Below are 20,261 nucleotides of genomic sequence, written 5' to 3' on the forward strand. Positions count from 1 at the left end.
CTGGGTCTTGGTTGGTTGCGCAGCACTGGGCCTAACTGTTTCGTGACCGACTATCGTCCCCATGATATCTGTCGAAGGGGATTCGGGATAGGGCAAGGCATATGTTCGTCCCGGGATGTCTCATTGCTTTCATCTGGTGTCATAATTGGCTTCAGGGCTGTTGCAGTAACTGTCTTGGGTATCTGCTTCGGGGAGATTGCAGGCGAGCTTATGACAGGTGGTTTGAGACGGTGTGCATTTATATCGTAACTCTCAAGCTCGGGGAGTGAGCAGCCACGAAACCCGAAGATGGACTCCCAGTCCGAAAACCCTGATGGGAGCCCAACCATACCAGTAGTAGTGCGCCTGTCATGTGGCTGGTTAACCTCGCTGTCTGGCCAGCTCACGTCACCACCATGGATAATAGGGGCAGCAGTTATCGATGTGGTGAGAGTGTTGCCATAGTCCATCTGTGGGACCTGCTGGTATTGGGAAACTGGCCGCAATTCGGGCTGTGGCAGGAGCTGAACTGCTGGGTTGTTAGTCGGATGGTCGACTTTCTGCCTCTTGACGGGCTTGGAGGAGATGAACTGAACATCGTCCGTATCCGTGTCAGGCCTCTTGGCAGGGGTCACTGATGTAGGAGTGCCCATCGCCTGCTGGATAGCGTTTCCACGATGTGTTTCATGGTTAGCATGCACCAAACCGCTCTCGTTAGGTGTAGGGAACGGATTCGAGGACATGACGCTCTCTGAAGTTGGTAGTGATTGTTTCCAGGGTGGAGGAAGAACATATCACATGAATAAGAGGCTATAGGACATCGATGGGATGTAAACGGATGGCTGAAGACAGCCATTTGGCTTCATATACTTACTCAAACAGGCCGATGGAAGTGCTATATCGGGGCCTGCTGAAAGACAGCTGAGACCAAGCTATAAAACAGCCAACCACGTCACATGGCGCGAACAATCAAGCATTCACGTAAAGTGCTTAAAGAAAGGACAGCCCATCCAATGCTCACAGACTCACGAGGTTCGACAGGCTTGGCAGGGCAAGATGATGGCAAAGCCCCTGGGTGAAAGGAAAGCATGCATGCACTCAGCGAGCTGTGGCCCACCAACGAACGCCCTGGTCTTCTAAATGTGCCCTGTATTTATGAGCCCCCACCTTTTTCCCTCCAGCTCCCATTATGTAATTCAGGTAGCTCTTAGCTCTTGTTTAGGGGATGGCGGGGTATTTCCTGCAGTGAGTGCATTCAATAGCTGCCTACAGTTCCAGCGGTTTGTTCACCATTGAACTGCATATCGACAGCAGCCTTACGTGCCACCCTCCACCCTCCACCCTCCATCCTCCACCCTCTTTCTTGGTGTGCCTTTTAATTCTAGACAGCCAGATCAAAACAACAACAGAGCCCTTACTCACCCACCCTCACCCTTCCACGCCTCCGGACCCTTGTCACGACAAGGCAACCCAGGCCGGGCATCATGGAGAACCCGCTGATCTCGACGCAGAAGTCCTCCGACTCGGGGCTTCAAGCGGTGCTGCACCCTCTCGTCCTCTTGACCATCTCCGACTACATCACACGACACTCTTTGCGCGAGCAGAAGGGCCCGATAGTGGGAGCTTTGTTGGGCCAACAGAATGGTCGCGAGATCACCATTGAGCACGCCTTTGAGTGTGCTACCGTCGTGAAGGATGGCACTGTGGCGCTGGAGCCTGATTGGTTCGCAACCAGACTGGATCAAAGTAGGTAGCCAAAGCAGGCATACACGACGCAATCCAAAGGGCAAATACTAATGGCAAGCCTTCAGTGAAAACCATCCACAAAGCACCTCAACTCGATCTTGTTGGATGGTACACCGTCACCCCCAAGACCGGCCCGATGCCCTCCGTCTTGCCCATCCACAACTGGCTCCTATCCGAACACAACGAGTCGTCGTTGCTATTGGCCTTTCACCCTGAGGAAGCTGTCGACCATTCAGCCGGCAGCAAGCTGCCTTTGACGATATACGAGAGCAACTTTGAGGTCGATGAGCCCAAGGCTGATCAAGGCGAGGACAAGGAGATGAGAGACGGTGATGCGCCCCTCAAGCTCAAGTTCAGAGAGCTTCCACACTCAGTGGAAACGGGCGAGGCCGAGATGGTTAGCATGGACTTCGTTGTCCGCGGAGCTGGAAACGCCACGGCGGTTGAGGCCAAGGAGCAGAAGAAACCGCAGATGGTGGCGGTCGACACGGATCCCAAAGGCAAGCGGCGCATAGTGAGTCCTGACAATGCCGACAACGAACCAGCTGCTGCGGCCGAGGAGCACGTGCTGTCCCCCGAAGACGAGGAGCTCATCATGTCCTTGACCGGGAAGGCCAACGCTATCAAGATGCTCCAATCCCGGATACAGCTTCTTGTCACATATTTGGAGCAGCTCCAACCTTCCTTCGCCGAAGGCGACACCACTGCCGCGTCCATTTCTACGCAGCCCGGCCAAGGCGCGAGGCCTCATTCTACTCCGTCGCACACAATTCTGCGGTCAATTCAAGCCCTGGCCAACCGCCTGGCGCTCATTGTGCCTTCGTCAACTGGCGCCTTCGAGCAAGAGATGCTCAGCGAACGCAATGATGTCCAGCTCATGTCCCTACTGAATGAGGTCCTGGCCAGCTCTATTGACGCCCGCAATATTGGCAAGAAGCAGGGCGCAGTCGAGGCTGCCAGGGCTAACAGCCGGGGTAAGAACATTGAAGTGTCAGGCAGCTACAACATTCCAGGTCCAGGAGATCTTGTACATTAGGGGGTTGATCCATGGCTTGGAATAGGTTTGTAACTGATGATACAGGAGATGCACGACACGAATTCTGCTTTACTTGCATTGGCATGGCGAAGGAGGCGTAACTAAAGTGGCTTTGACAGCAGTATGACTTAAGTGAGTTGAACTGTTAGGGGGAAGAGTCTAGAATGGGAGGCAGTAGGTTTCCATAGGAATATTGACCAGCCCAAGACTGAACAGCATGGAGACTTGCAGCCTTGGTTGAAAATTAAATAGGGCTGATTTTAATGTACTTTTCACTGACTTTTAAGTGTGATTGAGACAACTATAATATGTTTCTGCCTAAAATCACAACCTATGATAAAAAGCATGAAGTGGTTAATTAAATATAGGACGTATGAATCCCTGTTAGGAACACTTATTTGAGGAAAGGAGAAAGCAGTCAACCGCCAGTGATCCCCCGGATAAAATCAACTGATGTCGAGAATCTTAGGCCAGTTCGTTTGCACATGATAGATTATGTAGAAAACAAAGTCCAAAAAATAAGATAGAAACTAGCAAAACAAATCATACCACCACCCACTCTAATCCGACCATCCTTCAAACCCAAGCAAAGCCGCCACCATGTTTATCGCCAAGATTAATCGTATGCGTCGTTAGAAACTGAACCATTTCGCCATTACACCAGTATTAGCCAACCCGGCCAGCATTCATTTTCCCTTCTTCTGCCCTGACTCGTCAAGCTTCGATGACGACCTTCAATACCAAGCTACCCTTGTCGTCAATGGTCCGACTCGCAAGCTCGAACGCCTTGCTGGCAGCGCCGAGGCCCTTGAAGCGATGCGTAACCATGTCGTCTAGATTGGGGAACTGGTAGCCTCCGTAGCCACCGTTCTGCTGGCCGCAGAGCAAGCGGACACCCGTCGAATACGTGTTGGCGTAGCGGAAGATGCCAAGGATATCGACTTCTCGAAGGTGGGCAGCAGACAGAGGTAGTGTCTGGATAGGGGTACCCATGCCGACCATGATGACCTTGCCGCCTGGCCTCGTTGCATAAATACTGGTGTGCATACATACCTCCTTTCCAGTGCACTCAAAGGCGTAATCCACGCCATCGTCTTCATCTTCATCTTGGAGGTCAAAACCGGTGTTCGTCACTGCCAGGAGCTCAGCGGCGAGCCCTTGGCGCCCTCCAGCTTCCCATGGATCGAGTCAGAAAATATACTGGTAGGGGTTATGGCGCCAAGTTCCGGGGGCGTGGAAGCCCCCGAAACATCCGTGCCGAAGGAGGAGCTACTCGATGAGGTATGCAGAGGACGTTGAATAACGTGGCCATGGGTGGCGAAGCCCTTGCTGATAGCATACTCTACTCGGCCCGCATCAAGATCGCAGATAGTGACATTAGTACACCCAGAACGTCGCGCCATGGCTGCAGTGAGGAGACCAACTGTACCGGCGCCCATCACGAGGGCAGATGAACCGGGAGACGGCGAGGCACGATTCACCGCATGTATGGCCACGGATAGCGGTTCGAGTAAGGCCGCCGCATCAAAGGACACATGCTCCGGAAGCCTGTATTTAGTTAGCCAGGTGGGCATATTCCAGCATTCCTATAAAAGCTTACTTATAGCACCATACAGCCGGATGGTTGATCTTCTCTTGCAAGGTCCCCTGAAAGTGGGGGACACTCTTTGCGCTACTCCTGAACCGCATTCGCTTACAGAGGTTGTATCTGCCCTTGCGGCAGATAGTACATTGTCCACAGGGTATGCCGACTTCTAGGGCGACTCTGTCGCCGACTCGGAAGCCCCGTACCTGCGGTCCAATGGATACAACGACTCCGGACGATTCATGGCCAAGTGACAAAGGTGCACAAGCACAAAGGTCGCCATTCGCGAACTTTTTGTAATATGACACGTCGGACCCGCAGATTCCTGTCGACTTGATTGCAATCTGGAGCTCTCCGATGCCAGGATCTTCGATGGATCTGACCTCCTGCACATAGATGAGTTCGTCAGTACGCGGCATGTAGATTGGTAAGGGATGGCTATACGGAGGGCAGTTCCGTGTAACAGTAAGCTGAGAAATCTATCGGCTCACCAATCGTAGATCTCTTGGCCCATGTAAGACTGATGCATTGACGGAGTTTAACTTTGAATGAACGGGTAGATGCATTGGCGCCATCTCCTCAATCATGGCTGACGGAGCCATTGACGGATATTAGAAGCGTGGGATGGGCGTGGGATGTATTGGGTGTCGCAACCAGTGATAGGTGCAGTCCACGACTGTGGGTTGGTTCAGGGTCTAGGATCAGGACCTGAAAAGGCAGCTCGATATCGAAAAGTGATCAATGTTCTAACGTACGCCTCGATGGACTGTGGGTTTCCTGAAGACAGTAAACTTGTAGGTAGAAGATCAGGGAGTCGGTGTCTGAGCCTGGTTGTAGGTAGCAAAATAAAATCAGAGAGAAGCCCTCACCCCTTATGTACACGGGGTGGAGGTGATGACATGGGCCGCTCTGTTAAGGAGTACTCCATGTATATGTCGATTTCAGTAGGTCAATTGCACAGGGAGCGTGAAGGAGGTCTCTGTGGGCCCGGGCTGATCCAATGTATCTGAGGCTTGTGAAGCATTATGCCAGTTTTATCAGGTCCAGTCAGATAGCAACGAGTTATCTCAACACGCAAAGAGGGACGAGGGCCACTTCACAATCTCGGGGGTGATATGCAAGCAGCTAGCGACGATGCAGCAAACGCATCATTCCGTAGGCCTTGGAACGTAAGGACCCGTGCGTCCACAGACGGCTGATGTACTCTATGCCTGCAGAGGTGCTGCCGGATAGTGTCATCCAGGTACCGAGGATGAGCTGTCTGCCCCGGGACGTTGCATGTTGTAGGTATAGTCGAGCAGCATGGTATAGCCGGGACCCTGCTTCCTCGTGTCTCCCGCCCCTGCACACCCACCCTCCACTCGGATGGGAAGCCATTACGGCGGGAAGAATCAACTTTGCGACGTAGCCAGTCAACTATTACTTGACACCATGTTATTAGTGGGCAAACAGGGTTGATCGATGGGCCGTTCCGAGGAGAGGATTCGAATGTCGACTGGAATACATCCATGTAGAAGGAGATATTGAAGATCGGCAACGTCAGCCAATCAAGACCACGTCGGTCTGGCAACACATCGGTTGCGGGATACGGAGATGGTTCCGAAAGGCATGCAAATGCGTTAAAACTAAAACAAAAGCTGGAAAACCATCGAGTCTTTTGTGAGGTTTGCCACTCGGACAGGAGTGACAATGTATGATCTCAAGTTCGACGATTGGAGCGTGTAAAGATCGGGGAGGGTCTTTGGGATGGCAGCTCTGTCTGGGAGACCATGACTCAGATTCCTATAAAGATAATGCACGACACCATAGGGAAGCAAGCTGCATCCGATTTATGCAACTTTTGCACATCCGATCGCCAGCTTCTGTGCTGTTTGGTCGGTAGATACAAACCTCCCTATTGCCAATCATGCCCGGCAACCCCATCGTTATTAGACGAAGATCTGTGGTTTGGCGAGAAATCGGCAGTGCCTGGTGACAAGTGATATTTGTGGAAGGGAGGCGTGTTACTGATTTGATTCGAACATGACGTAGATACGACAAACTACAGAATCTCGCCAGCTCGAAGAGTTTCGGTGCCCCGGTTGAAGCCAGTCACCAGTGTACGGAGTAATTCCACCTATTATCCCGCCCAGAGCTGCCCCAATTGGAAGCCGCGGCCCACTCTGCTTTATCCCCAGGCCGTCGAACAGTTGCACTTTGTGACTTACACCAACGACGCCAAGTTCACGATCCCCTCCTAGATTACCCGCCGCTTCAAATCAGATGGTCGTGTCTTTCCCGAGACGACCAAGCTATGGACTGACGAACAAACATGAACCTTCCCAACGAACGACTGGCAGATGGTCCACTGTATAAGCAGGTAGGCATTAAGACACGGAACAGATGTCACGTCCCGCGTTCATGCGAGTCGACGATAGCCCTGGGGGCCAAGGCGTGCCAGCCAAGCTACAGTGGATCGTCACTTCCAATAAACCTGCCAACACCAGTGCCATCCATCCCTCTTTTGACCGCAGACAGCAGAGGTCGTCGGCATGTTTGGGACGCTTTCCTAGCTTCCTATCCTCTCAAGGCTCTGCCAATTCTCGCTGCTTGGGTCAATCGGTCCGGATATCCCAGCATGGGCAACTTAGCCAGAGATTGGCACAGGCAACAGGCACGGAAATCCCCATGCTGCCTCGAAGCTATCCCAGGCGAACCCTCCATTTGCCCGCAAGCATGCTTCCTTTCCTCTCAGAATCGTCTTCCCCTGGGTTGCAAATTATTGATCCAGCATCTTCAACCAATCGGCCCACCCCATTCCAATTTTCGGCAAACGAGGAGCTCATAGGACTCCAGCATGGCAAAGCATTCAGCTTCATCTTCGATCATATTGACCTCTTAAGAAATATTGGCTACTTTCAGCCCAGTCAGAGCTGATCGGCTTATCAAATACGCCCGCTTTCGCATCAGGACATTCTTCATTGGCTACCATGTTGCCACAGGGGGAGAGACTATCTCGATACCTGCAGTATCTGATCTCTCAAAGAAGGATGCATCCGTTTGGAGAGATAGCCAGCGCCGGATTCTGGGTATCTTGTATTTCGTGTCCAATTACTTGGCCAACGTGGGGATGGCTTTCTGATCGGTAAGTTGGGGAAGTTGGAGAACACTTGAACGCTCATCACTTTGTTGAAGGTTGCACTCTGGCCAATGGCCTGAAGCTGATGATCGATGGCCTGGGTTCTATACTGTCACATCTGCACTTGAAGTGCACACAGTGTGAAGCCTTTCGAGCGCTGATCGGGTGCTGCAGGTCAAAGCTACCTGTTTTGTCACCAACGGAAGCCGTTATCTGATATCACTTTTGGTTAAGTGAAGTTGCGGGGAAGAAATCCGCCCTGCCTGCCGCCCTGCTGGTTCCCCAATTGACTTTATGACATTGACCACGTATTGGTCAATGTTCGGCAACCTTATATGGACATACTTGCAGGCGTCAAGATGTTGGGCTCCCTTCTCACACCTTGCCACGTCTTTTTGTGATATCACGACTACGCAGATCTTGTCTACTCCAACTAAAACCCTCCCGGTCATTTCTTCCTTGCCATAATCTAAATCATCTACAGAAAACCAATCGAATCAATCTGTGCCGCTTCGAGCCTTGGACCGCAGACCTGCCCTGCGCAGCCATCAAGTAGGAATTAGGGAAGACGATGTTCGAAGGGTAACTTCTAGAGAGACAGGGTCTGGTGTAGAGGCCTAGGCTTCCAAATCACCCTGTCTAAAAATGGGCCAATTTGGCCCACCACGCCGGCCCCTGGCGCCGTGATTCCACGATGGCGGCTCGACAAATGACAATCACACATGCAATGCAGAAGCAGCACCCCCTGGCCAGAGAAAGTTGTTTTCTTTTTAATACTGTATACTCATTTACTTTTGTCTCTAAGGCGGACGTTTTGTGTTCATATGTCCAGTACTATTATTGCACGGTATACTGGGATTCGAGGTAAAACTCCAATACCGGCTAAACACACAGGAAAGCAGTACCCTTGGCTATGCCCGTTCTTCTCATGATGATAGCAAACATTCGACATGAGAAAGCACATGTCGAATGTTTGCTAGCCAAGCACGACCACATCTCAGCCCAATCAGCCAGCGCCAGTATTCGGCATCGACTAGTTGAGAGATAAGGCAGGCTAGCTGCAGGAAACCATCGGAGGACTGACAAGCTGCATACAGACATGCATTTCTAAAATGCCACAGCCCTGAATACTGGAGATTTTGGCTTTGAATTCGGTTTGACATGTGGATGGCTATCACGGTTACTTTCTTCATTCCTCGATCAATCGGGTTGGAGTGTCAGCCCACGGTGTGTCCAGAGTTCTTCGGAAGCCAGTCAGAGCCTGAGTGATGATGTGGTTATCGTCTTGATTTGTCTTTCCACACACCGAAATACTTCACCCGCTTATGTATCTCACTCCATGTATCCTTCTTGTATCCCCTTCTATCTCTCATCTCCCCCACTCAAGCGGCCCCGCCCAGATGCGAAAGCCATTGGCAATTAGGGAGACCAACAAGAATGAAAGATTTCGGGAGATCTCACACGAGAGGTAGAAATGGCATGTGGACAAGATCACATTGCTCATGTGGTGCCAAAAATTGGTCTTGGAGGTTCACTTATGTCTGAGGTAAGTGTATAACAGCATAGGTATGTGAATATACATGGCCCTTGGCCTGGGGGTTAGTTACACCGCGTCACTCATTAGTCACATCATTGTCTATCTGAACTTATACGCGATCGATACTGTGTCCCGCACGTGCGATATTGCTCGCATATGTTTGACAGGGAAGCCACGTTGAGGATGGAATGGCCGGCACTTTGCATGCGCATTGATGGATGGGGAAGCCTGCCGGCTGCGGAACTGGATATTGACCGCGGCAAGGGAAAATATAAAATGAGAGATCTATGTACGGCCAACCCTCCCTTTTCTGTCTCGGCCAAGCACGCAATATGCTCCACTAAGAGAAGACGACATAGTAGCGGTGAGATCTGTGGTAGTATCAATAGTAGCAGGCTGTATGAGGGATGTAACCAGGAGGTATAATATATATATCACCGTACCTGGGTCTCAATCCACTCTCTATATTGGCCTAAAATACGTATGAAATGCCTAGTGTGCGCTGCTACCTAGCTTATCTACTACACCTGCATACACCTACATACTAAGTCCTCCCGAAGAAGCGGAAAGCCTCGGCGGAGTTGGACATAGGTGCATAGCTGCTTCAAGATAGCAAACAACCTTGTGTCAAAGGCTGAATGTTCAACAACCGATTCCCCCATCTAAATAACCGCTTAGAACAAGTACTTGAACATGAAATATACATGGCATCACTCCAGGGGTGGCGTGACGCGAACAGCGAGTGAAACATGCAGAAAATACGGGAATCACACCGGTGTAGCTTAACTGGAATGCAATGCTATCGCTCTTTGGAACTGAAGCTGGTTCTTTTGACGGCGTTCAACTGCTATCATCTCCTACAAGCCTTCCACCTCCTGCCTCTGTGATTCTTCTTCGTACTCACTTTGCCGAGCCACCATGTTCTTTCATTCCCTATCTTCTCGACGCCCCATTCCATCCTTTCCCATGCCATCCCAATCATCATCAGTGCCACTTTTCCTCTCTAAAACGTGCTCGTTGCCAATCGGCTTGCCGCATTTCGGGCATCCACTCTGTCATCGTCATCCTCGGCAAGCCCGCTTAGGCCCCTGGTGCCGCTGCCAGGCGCCTTGCCAGACGCCCCTCCGGCGGCGGCAGCAGCAGCGTCCTCACCATCCTCCGCGCCCTCGGCCACGTTGGATGTCATGATACTGCCTGAGATGCTGCGGTTGAGGTTATCCGTGCGCCGCGGCACACCGCTCCAGGCGTCGCCCTTGGGGCCCTGACTGGCGGCCATGCTGGCTCTCCGGACAGTGGGGTGCGCCTCGCGACCCAGCCTGCTCAGACCGCCCGAGTTGTCGATGGCCCGGATATCGGGACGCACGCTCTCGAGTAAGGCCAGCGTGCGCCGCTCCGCCTCGATTTCGCGCAGAACGAACTCGCGGATGCTCAAGCGCAAGTCGGTTGCGGTGCGCGTAAACCACTTGCGCTTCTCGTAAACCAGGTTCTGCGTAACACGCGAGGTTTTCCTCATAAGCTCTAACTCGTTATTGCGCGCGTCATCAAGAGCGGTGATGGCCTCGTCAACCTTGTCGCGGCGAACGTTCGAGCTAGCCTTGAGACGATCTGCTGCATTCAATCGGCTACGTGTGCTCTCCTGGGCCTGTAGGAACTCCCGAATAAGGAGTTGCCGGTTGGTTAGAGTCTCCTTGACAATGAAGGCATCTTGTGAATGGTATTGGAACGGATCTCCAATGGTCGTGGCTTCCGCAGTCGCCTGAGCAGCATGGCAATCCCCAACCGTCTGAACTACCTTCCCAAGTTTGCGGTAGGCGCTAGCCAGGCCTTGGTGAGGCTCCTGTACATTCATTCCGCCGAGCTTAACACCATAGTCTGATTCCGCAAGACCGAGTCCTGTGTAAAGTCAGTAGACGTTCTTCCGTAGGTCCACGAATGGGTGTTATCCGTACCTCTTCGAGCCTTGACTAATTTGTCGACCTTGTGACCAGCATCCATGGAGCCAAGGTAGAAAAGCTTTACAATGGGACGAGCATCCGAAAGCTCCGGGGTGTCATCTGGCGGCGGGGCAAACTGCTTCAAAAGCTTCCTTCGCACCCCGGTGGCAGGTTGCTTTCTTTTCACCATAGGACTGTAACCGAAATCGCTTTCTACAAAGAGAACCATCTCCTCGTCCCTCATCAAGACCTCATTGCTGCAGACGTAGTTCAACCATCGTTGCAACAATGCCTTGACCCGCACCTCGTCCTCGTCTGTTCCAGCTCCGGCAGATGTCAATGCCGGCGGTACCGCGGGTACGAGGGCTTCGGGATTGGCGGATATCAGATGATCGGCGAGCTTTACAAATTCGGAATGGAGGCGACGGACATCGCGGAACTGTGTGGTACGGAATCTGGGTATGTTTGTCTAGATGTTGTTGTTAGCTCGGCTTGTCGCCAGAATACCACTTCGGTTCGCGACACGTACGTGAACATCGAATCTCATGATGGGATCTTTCCTGCCTGTGCGTTCCAACCCAGTAATCTTAGCCTGCAGCTTGTACTGGGGATAGGTCGATTTTCGGCCTTGCTGCTGTCCCTGTCCGATCGGCGCACCGGATTGCCCCTGAGGCTGCTCCTGCTCCTGGCCAGCCGGCTGCGCCGCTCCGGTATCATCGCCATGCTGCTCCTGCTCCGAGGGGCCGCCGGCTTCTGGCTGTTGCGCCGAGTCGCCCTGCTGTGATGGGTTGTACTCGTGGGTAGATGCTGTACTGCTAGCAGTGTTGGGTCTCGCGAAAGCATTGGTAGTCAAGTCGTCGTGGTGCAGTCCATTGCTAGGGTCCTGGGATTCGTACCCGCCATAGGTGGCTTCGTTGCCTAAGGAGCTATAATTGGCGGGAGGATTGCGCCTCGGGGATGCAGGTGGTGACGAGCCCCAAGGTGAAGCACCGGCAGGGTTCTCCTCGTCGGTCATGGTCGAGCGGTAGTCCATGGCGATGGTGCGGTGTCGTGACGGTAAGAAGCGGAAGTCGGCGACAATGGCTAAGGGCGTAAAGTATTATGACGTTGGCAGCGCGGCCCGGCTTGCAGTCCAGAACTCCTTGGGTCCTTGGGGAGACCTATCTTGGTGGGCCTTGGATAAGAGAAACGAGGGACCTTAAATGTTCAAGCCATGCATACTACGGTCCCGAGACCTCTTCGCAAGACAGGAGCAAATGGGAGAGGACCAGAATTCGCGCGTCTTTGGAGTGTATTGTAGCCTTACGCAGGCTCCCTTTCGGTGACGATCAACAAACGAATTGAACAGTGGCAGCTTGCGCCTCCTCTTCGTCCAGGTACCTCCTCGTTAGTACCTCGAGAAGAAGAGGTCTTGTGGGCAGTTGCGTACATCACGGCCAATCAAAGCACGCGAACTCCCTTGGGAAGGCGGGGCAGCCCGAGCTAGACCCAGTCCGTACAAGTGGCTTTTCACCTCCTGGTGTACCTGCCTTCAATCGATCAATCGATCAATCGACCCTGTGAGTGGTTGGAAGAAATTGATCCAGTGATAACAGAAGACATTTCATGTACCAGACCAACTTGCAAGCAACACGCAGCAGACGCCTCTTCGTGTCTTGGCTGGGTCAGGGATCAGATACAGAACAGGACCTTGACAGATGCTGTTTTCCCAGATATAGTTCCCGTTGTTTGCTCGCTCAGGAGGTCCCTAGAGAGTCGACGCAGACCTACAAGGATCCGTGCATCGAGGCGTTCAATGGCATGCATATACCGCTCTATCCACGCCGACTCGGAGGGATGGGCTTGTGCACATCTGCCAGGGCCGCTCTTCGACGCCCAGGCCTGGTCTCACAATGGCCGGCGTGTGTGAAGGGGACCGGTGCTCTGCCTGTCCGTAGGCCCATCTCTTTTTGTCAGGGACACGACCCGACTCCGACCCAGAGTATATCCGCAACATAGGTATCGTTGCTCACGTCGATGCCGTAAGTCCAACCGCCACAGCCTCGCATGAAACTCGGGAGGTGTTCTGACATGTTCCAAGGGGAAAACAACAACTACCGAGGCTATGTTGTATAACAGTGGCGCTACCAGACATTTAGGTAGTAAGTTCTATTGTTACGGGCTCGCATGCCGAAACCCTCTGGGGTTCATACAAGTCTATGTCGTCCCTACTGACGCTTTTGCAGACGTTGATCACGGAAACACCGTGACCGACTTTCTACCTATGGAGATGAAGAGAGGCATCACCATTCAGTCTGCTGCCATCACCTTCAAGTGGCCTCCTCCTGAACGCTTGAAGCCTGGAGCCCATCAGCACTTTATTAACCTCATTGACACGCCTGGGCATGTAGACTTCAGGTTCGAGGTTGAGCGCTGCATTCCAATTCTCGATGGCGCCGTATGCGTCATTGATGGGGTTGAGGGAGTCGAAGCTCACACCGAGCGAGTATGGTCCTCCGCTCAGGAGTTCAAGGTACCGCGAATTGTCATGGTCAACAAGCTTGACAGAGAAGGAGCCTCGTTCAAAAAGTCGGTTCAGGATATCGGAATGAAGCTTAATGGGATGCCTCTAGTCTGCCAGATTCCTTGGTGGGAGAACGACACAGTCAAGGGTATCGTGGATGTAGCATCGCGTTCAGTTGTGAGCTGGTCGCATGGTGCGAGGGATGACAACAGTCCTAAAGAACTGGCGGGAAAGATCCCGCCCTTTATCGAAGAAATCGAGCGGGCAAGGGATAGACTCATCGAACAGCTCTGCGACCAAGATGAGAGGCTTTTGGACTTATGGACGGAGCAAGGGAGCGATCTCCCAATGGAGGAAATCAAAGGTGCTATCCGCCGAGTCATCAGCAACGGCGAAGGATCCCTTATTCCAGTATTTGCCGGTTCAAGCCTGAAGAACATCGGAGTCAAACCACTGTTAGATGCTGTCATTGACTACTTGCCTAGTCCGCAAGACCGCCCCGAGTTGAATGTGCAAATTGGATCAGATACTCAGCCATTGAGCAAAATCATCGAGGCAACCCGTCATGCCAAGGTCCCGAAGAAGGAACAGACGCAGGTCGAGGCCGTGGCTTCTGTCTTCAAGGTTGTCAACGATCCTGATAGGGGTATGCTAACCTGGGTACGAAACTACCAGGGACTTCTGAGGAAGAACGCGCCTCTGTGGAATTCTAATCTGCAAGACTTCGAAAAGCCGCGGAACATTATGCAAATCTCGGGCAAAAACCACATGGAGATCCCTCTCTTATCACCGGGCCAGATCGGCGCCTTGACGGGACTCAAGAAAGCGCGGACAGGCGACACGCTCATGGCCTTGACTGGGAACAAAAAGCCAACATCTAATATTGGCCAAGTGAAGGTCCGGCCTCCAGACATACCACCGGCTGTGGCTTTCCTGGTATTAGAGCCTTTGACTCCCACTGGTCTGAAGCATGTGGAAGAGTCGTTGGAAAATCTTTCCCGAGAAGACCCCAGTGTCAGGTGGTCCTACAACGAAAAGTCGGACGAGTTCACTCTCTCGGGCATGGGGTCTTTGCATTTGGAGATTGCTCGAGACCGGCTGGAAAATCACTATAGTGTTGACGCTCACTGGGGAGGCATCCAAGTTGAATACAAGGAATGCGTAACCGTTCCTACAGGCATCCAAAGAGCTGTCTTCGACAAGCCTATGGCGGGTAAACCTGGAAAAGCCGCGTGCAGTGCCATGGTGGAGCCACTGGATACTAACGAGCTCGAAGCACTAAGTCATTCGGAGACCGAAAGGGATGGCAACATCATTAGAGTGTTGTTCCCTGGTGCCGAGATGAGCGAGTTAGATCCAGCGGAGATTAAGCCACTGCTGGTGAATGGAGCAATTGCTGCATTGGCAGCTGGCCCACGAAAACGGGCACCATTCAATCAATGTCTGGTTACCATCACCCTTGATGCCACGACTGATTACTTCGGGTCTGCCACTGCTGGACACTATGTCGGTGCGGCTCAGAGGGCGGTGAAGTCGGCCTTGACCGAATCGTTCAAGAAGAGGGAGGAGAACATCGGAATTCTTGAGCCTGTCATGAGTGTGACGATCACCTGTCCGGAGTCAGCAGCGAAAGCCATCCAGCATGACCTGCACTCTGCTCGAGGAGGCCTGGTCCTCGAAGTGCGGGACATGCAGGACAACACCGCGATTCGAGAAGGCAGTCGTATAGAGCTCTCGGACATATACGCGCCGCCAGACCCTTACGAGTTTCAGACCTCGCTGCGCGAAACGAGGCAGGGTAGTCTCCGGATGCTCGAAATCGTCGCCCAGGTCCCGCTTAAGGAGATGCTCGACTACGACAACGTGCTACGAAGCAAGACAGCCGGCAGACATTCTCTAACCATGGCGCTAGACACGTTTGTGCGAGTCACGGGCGCAAGAGAAAAGGCCCTTTGACGGATGTAAGAATAACAAGGGGGTATCTCCTTTAGGTCTATTTCCACATCTGGTGCGAAGCATATCCCCTGATGGAACTGCGCCCTGCTATAATACCCCTGGATTAATGGTTCAGTACAAGTCTGTATGTTTTACTTTTTATTGCACTCCATCGCCAGTGGTTCCTGTATAGGAAGCAGCCAGAAGCGCACAATAGCTAGATTGTACTCCCGATCATTATAACGAAGACGCGGGATACGAAGGAGAGAACGGCGCGATGTCCGAGGTGGGACGAATAACAGTGGAGGGCAGCAGTGGGTAAAGATTCATTTACCCCAACTCCTCTATACCCCCATTACCCGCTGAATATTGGGGAATCTGTGGGGGGGGTTCGCTGGGCATACTGTTGGAATCAGGCTAAATCACTCTACTCCGCGTTCGGGCGAGTTACTTAAGTGCTGCATTTGAAGTATCGAATCTCTGATATAGACGCTCGGAGAAAGCTAAGCGACCTCCTTCCATTTTCTTCTTCTCTACAGCTGATTTGGTGTTAAAGCCTAGATGGACTGTCGAGATACATGAACCGATAGCCAACCAATAGTACGTTTACAACAATGCCTCAAGTGCGCAACCCCATTCTTCCCGGCTTCAACCCGGACCCGTCGATCCTCCGGGTCGGCGACGACTACTACATCGCGACCTCCACCTTCGAATGGTTCCCGGGCGTGCAGATCCACCACTCGCGGGACCTGGCGAACTGGGAGCTCGCGGTGCGGCCCTTGACACGCAAGAGCCAGCTGGACATGCGTGGCGACCCGGACAGCTGCGGCGTCTGGGCGCCCTGCCTCACGCACGACGGCGACCGGTTCTGGCTCGTCTACACCGACGTGAAGCGCAAGGACGGCTCTATGAAGGACGCCCACAACTTCATCGTCCACGCCCCCGCCATCGAGGGGCCCTGGTCGGACCCCATCTACGCCAACTCGTCCGGTTTTGACCCGTCGCTGTTCCACGACGAGGACGGGCGCAAGTGGTTCGCCAACATGATCCAAGACCACCGGCGCCGTCCCAGGTACTTCGCGGGGATCCGGCTGCAGGAGTTCAGCCCATCCGAGGGCAAGCTCGTGGGGCCCATGAAGACCATCTTCCCCGGCACGGAGCTGGACCTCGTCGAGGGTCCGCATCTGTACAAGCGCAACGGGTGGTACTACCTCTTGACTGCCGAGGCCGGGACGGCCTATGAGCACGCCTGCACTCTGGCGAGGTCCCGCGACATATGGGGCCCCTACGAGGTTCACCCGCAGAATCCCATCCTGTCTTCAGCGGATGCGCCCTTCACTGCGCTACAGAGGGCTGGCCACGGCGACATCGTCGACACGCCCGATGGCAAAACGTATCTCGTGCACCTATGCGGCCGTCCCATGACTCAGAAGCGTCGATGCGTGCTGGGCCGCGAGACGGCCATCCAGGAGGCGTACTGGGCCGACGACGATTGGCTGTACGTCAAGGACGGCCCTGTCCCGTCGCTCCACGTCGAGGTGCCCGGCGCGCCCGACGAGAGCCGCTACTGGGCGGAACAGCGCTACACGTTCGAGAAGGCCGAGCTGCACCATGACTTCCAGTGGCTCCGCACGCCGGAGCCGGAGCGGATCCTGGCCCTCGAGCACGGCCAGCTCGTTCTAACGGGCCGCGAATCGATCGGTTCCTGGTTCGAGCAATCGCTGGTGGCCCGGCGGCAGCAGCACTTTTCGTACGACGCCGAGACGATGATCGACTTCATCCCGGAGGACGAGCGGCAATTTGCGGGGCTGACGGCCTACTACTGCCGGTACAACTTCTTCTATCTGGCGGTGACGGCGCACTCAGACGGGGCGCGGGAGCTGCTGGTCATGTGCTCCGAGGCGTCGTGGCCCGACGGCAAGCTGACGATGCCGTTCCCGGAGCCCGTGTCGATCCCCGCCGAGGGCAAGGTGAAGCTGGCCCTCAAGACCCGCAGTGACAAGCTCCAGTTCTACTACGCCATGGAGGGCGAGGAGCTCAAGGAGATCGGTCCGGTGCTAGATGCGACCGTGCTCTCCGATGAGTGCGGCGGCCACCAGGCGCATGGCAGCTTCACTGGAGCGTTTGTGGGCATGGCGTGCTCGGATGTGAATGGAACAGCAAAGCAGGCCAAGTTCGACTATTTTGTGTATCGTCCGGTGCAAGATAAATCGGATCGGTATGTGGTCTGATAGGAGAAGCGGGTGGCTCTATGCAATTAGTAGGAAAACCCCCCGAGGTGCTCGTGTGTAGATAGGGCATCAATAGTAGTGGACTGTTCTTCTACCTTATGTAAAAGACCGGTACTGGCTGGTCGGGGTGGAAAGGGGCACTGGCGAATCACAAGGCCTCCATACAGACCATACACTCCACTCGCTCGTATCGGTCAACGCGTGTCGGCTATTGGTTGTCTACCTACACTACCGTAACAGATGGCCCACGTCCTGCAAATTGATGTTCTCAATCGAGGTCGGGTGACCTCCACGGTCTATCCTGCCCCAGCCGGCGCCCCAACCAGGCAGCAATCCGCCATGGGCCCCGCTCGTGTCGCCATCTTCTCGCGCCGCCGTACCCGACGGCGGCACGATGCCCGTTGTGGAACTGGTGCTGCTCATCTCGTACCCTCCTGCCGTGTCGCCGCTGCCGCCCCTGTGCCGCGACCACTTGCTGCCGTGGCTTCTGCTGCCGGCCCTCCTCGAATGGTAGTCGTGGGCTTGCTGCTGGGCCGCGATCTCAGGTGATGTCATGATGCCGACCCGCGGGTTTCGTGCGGTGCCCTTATTGAGGGGGTAGAAAAAGCCTGCTGGCTGTCCCCCTTAAACGGATTCCACCATCTTGGCGGAGGTATGATGAAACTACCGTTGCGGCCTGCATTGTATGAGGTTGGTTGCTCTGTGGGATATGATAGTCAGCCATATAGCCCTGGTTTCACTTCCCGCGTGTGCTGAGATTATCATTGGGATACGTACCTCCTGCTAGCTCCTCGAGCGTGAGCCCCTTAGTCTCTGGGATTAAGAATGATACGAAGGTGCCACACAACATGAAAAGGGCAAATATCTGCATCAGTTTGTCAAGCCATGGCGAGCACTGGCTTCCCTTACAATCCACGGGAGAGTTTTTACTAAGGAGAGGGAGCGATATTACTTGGGCGATGATGGCGCCGATCTTGCCCATTGCCGCCGAAACCCCATGGCCGGAAGACCGATAGCGGGTTGGGAAGCACTCGGCCGGGACGATGAAGGTCGTGGTATTTGGGCCCCAGTTGAAGAAGAACTGCGCAATCACATAGAATGCGAGCATGGCACCTTGGTTTAGGTGCTGGTAGTAGAAACCTAAGATGGAGAATATGATAGTGAGGGCGACAAAGCCAAATATCTGTAGCGGTTTTCGGCCAATGGTATCGATCGTGAAGATGGCCATCCAGTAGCCGGGAAGCGACCCGGCAACGGTCAGAATAATCGTGCCAATGGCGTTGTTGAGCAGCTGTTCGTAGAGAGTATCGCCGGTGGCATAACCAATGGCATGGAGCACGATCGTATTATTCAACCCTAGACCATAGAAGGCGAGGTCCTAGACCTGGTCAGCTTTGCAATCGATGAGTAGTTATCCATGCAATGGAGTGTTCCGTACCAGAAAGAACCAGCTCATCGTAGTACCAATGAGCATCTTCGTGTTCTTCCACTGCTTGAAATAGTTGTATAAATCTGGCCACGATGCCGTCGGAGTATTCAAAGCCGGTGATGCAACTTTCTTCATCCTCGCCTGTTTCACCTCGTCGACATCTCCTTCTGCTTTGCTTGCCATGTAGGCCTTGATGTCCGCATCGGCTTTTTCAACATCTCTTGCCACCTCGAACGTGTATCTGGGTGTTTCGGGAATCGTGATTCGGTAGTATAGGGCGAAGCAAGCCGGTAGGGCACCAGCGCCGACGATCAAACGCCAGGACCGATCCGCAGCCGTTTGGCACACCACATCGCAGGACCCGACGTTGATCGCACCGTGATAAGCGTCTTTGAAGGATGCCGTGACTATAAGCGCCACCAGTGCTGCCACCAGCTGACCGATGCCCTGCATGGAAAAAACGGCCGACATCATCGCACCTAGGAAGTCAGCGCCAAGTGTTTGCGCCTGCGCACATGCGGTCAAGCGATATTTGGCTTACCTCTCCATCTCGTCGGCGCAAACTCCGAGGTGATCACCGAACTCAGGGGGTAGTCCCCGCCGATTCCAACGCCCATAATTACTCTCCAGAAGGCCTTAATATCAATTTCTGACGTTAGCAGAGTCCCGGCAAGTCATAGTCAAGAATGGGTTGGTTCTAACCATCAGTCCCGTAAAGCTCATGGCCTGGGACGGCGCCACCAGCGTACAGCCAAACGTAGCCACCACGATAATGGCCAGCTCGACGCCATACATTCGTCGCCTACCAAACACATCGGCCAGCCATCCGAACAAGACCTGACCAATGACGATACCGGCGCTAGTCGACGCTTTCAGGGTCTGGCTGACGGGGGTCGGCAATGTGCCGTAGTTCCCACCGTATCCATTCACGGCTTTTTCCGGCGGGCCGTTCCAGAATACTACGCCCAGCAGCGTCGTGATCATGTTGATGGCGAAGATGTCGTAGGAGTCGAGGAAGAAGCCGATACCGGCAACTAGTACCGCCCTGACGTGGTAGGCGCCGAACGGGACTTTGTCGATCTCAGACAGCGCCAGCCGCCGCCGGAGGTTGGGATCTTGGATGTGGCTGAAATCGTTGAAGAAGTTGTGGAACGCGCGGTTCCCGCCAAACGTCCGACCATGAGAAGTCGACGCAGCGGGCTCCGGTAGCATATCCATGGCGTCTACT

At 53.8% G+C, this 20,261-nt stretch overlaps 7 protein-coding genes across 7 annotated transcripts; 3 read left to right on the forward strand and 4 right to left on the reverse strand.

Moving 5' to 3' along the window:
- Positions 1-50: 50 nt before the first annotated feature.
- On the reverse strand, positions 51-722 carry PG998_003427 (uncharacterized protein; the record flags this gene model as incomplete). Its single annotated transcript, XM_066870245.1, has 1 exon — positions 51-722. One exon carries the CDS (start codon positions 720-722, stop codon positions 51-53), a length of 672 nt encoding a protein of 223 aa, XP_066733995.1.
- A 741-nt stretch (positions 723-1,463) lies between these two features.
- On the forward strand, positions 1,464-2,761 carry PG998_003428 (COP9 signalosome complex subunit 6; the record flags this gene model as incomplete). The annotated part of the gene is made up of 2 exons (XM_066870246.1): positions 1,464-1,725; positions 1,791-2,761. The coding sequence occupies 2 exons, from the start codon at positions 1,464-1,466 to the stop codon at positions 2,759-2,761; spliced, it is 1,233 nt and encodes a 410-aa protein (XP_066733996.1).
- A 714-nt stretch (positions 2,762-3,475) lies between these two features.
- PG998_003429 (alcohol dehydrogenase GroES-like domain-containing protein) lies at positions 3,476-4,875 on the reverse strand (the record flags this gene model as incomplete). Its single annotated transcript, XM_066870247.1, has 4 exons — positions 3,476-3,918; positions 3,963-4,309; positions 4,362-4,784; positions 4,838-4,875. The coding sequence occupies 4 exons, from the start codon at positions 4,873-4,875 to the stop codon at positions 3,476-3,478; spliced, it is 1,251 nt and encodes a 416-aa protein (XP_066733997.1).
- A 5,129-nt stretch (positions 4,876-10,004) lies between these two features.
- Positions 10,005-11,968, reverse strand: PG998_003430 (Vacuolar protein sorting-associated protein 17; the record flags this gene model as incomplete). Its single annotated transcript, XM_066870248.1, has 3 exons — positions 10,005-10,894; positions 10,951-11,404; positions 11,465-11,968. 3 exons carry the CDS (start codon positions 11,966-11,968, stop codon positions 10,005-10,007), a joined length of 1,848 nt encoding a protein of 615 aa, XP_066733998.1.
- Positions 11,969-12,827: 859 nt separating this feature from the next.
- Positions 12,828-15,394, forward strand: PG998_003431 (elongation factor G; the record flags this gene model as incomplete). The annotated part of the gene is made up of 4 exons (XM_066870249.1): positions 12,828-12,836; positions 12,873-12,956; positions 13,016-13,076; positions 13,161-15,394. The coding sequence occupies 4 exons, from the start codon at positions 12,828-12,830 to the stop codon at positions 15,392-15,394; spliced, it is 2,388 nt and encodes a 795-aa protein (XP_066733999.1).
- Positions 15,395-15,987: 593 nt separating this feature from the next.
- On the forward strand, positions 15,988-17,604 carry PG998_003432 (glycosyl hydrolase family 43; the record flags this gene model as incomplete). The annotated part of the gene is made up of 1 exon (XM_066870250.1): positions 15,988-17,604. The coding sequence occupies one exon, from the start codon at positions 15,988-15,990 to the stop codon at positions 17,602-17,604; it is 1,617 nt and encodes a 538-aa protein (XP_066734000.1).
- A 228-nt stretch (positions 17,605-17,832) lies between these two features.
- On the reverse strand, positions 17,833-20,251 carry PG998_003433 (Repressible high-affinity phosphate permease; the record flags this gene model as incomplete). The annotated part of the gene is made up of 6 exons (XM_066870251.1): positions 17,833-18,212; positions 18,272-18,304; positions 18,382-18,982; positions 19,043-19,512; positions 19,575-19,668; positions 19,736-20,251. 6 exons carry the CDS (start codon positions 20,249-20,251, stop codon positions 17,833-17,835), a joined length of 2,094 nt encoding a protein of 697 aa, XP_066734001.1.
- Between the last annotated feature and the right edge of the window lie 10 nt (positions 20,252-20,261).

The sequence above is a fragment of the Apiospora kogelbergensis genome, assembly GCF_038363985.1.
Source record: "Apiospora kogelbergensis strain CBS 113332 chromosome Unknown utg000002l_segment0_segment0, whole genome shotgun sequence".
NCBI lineage: Eukaryota > Fungi > Ascomycota > Sordariomycetes > Amphisphaeriales > Apiosporaceae > Apiospora > Apiospora kogelbergensis.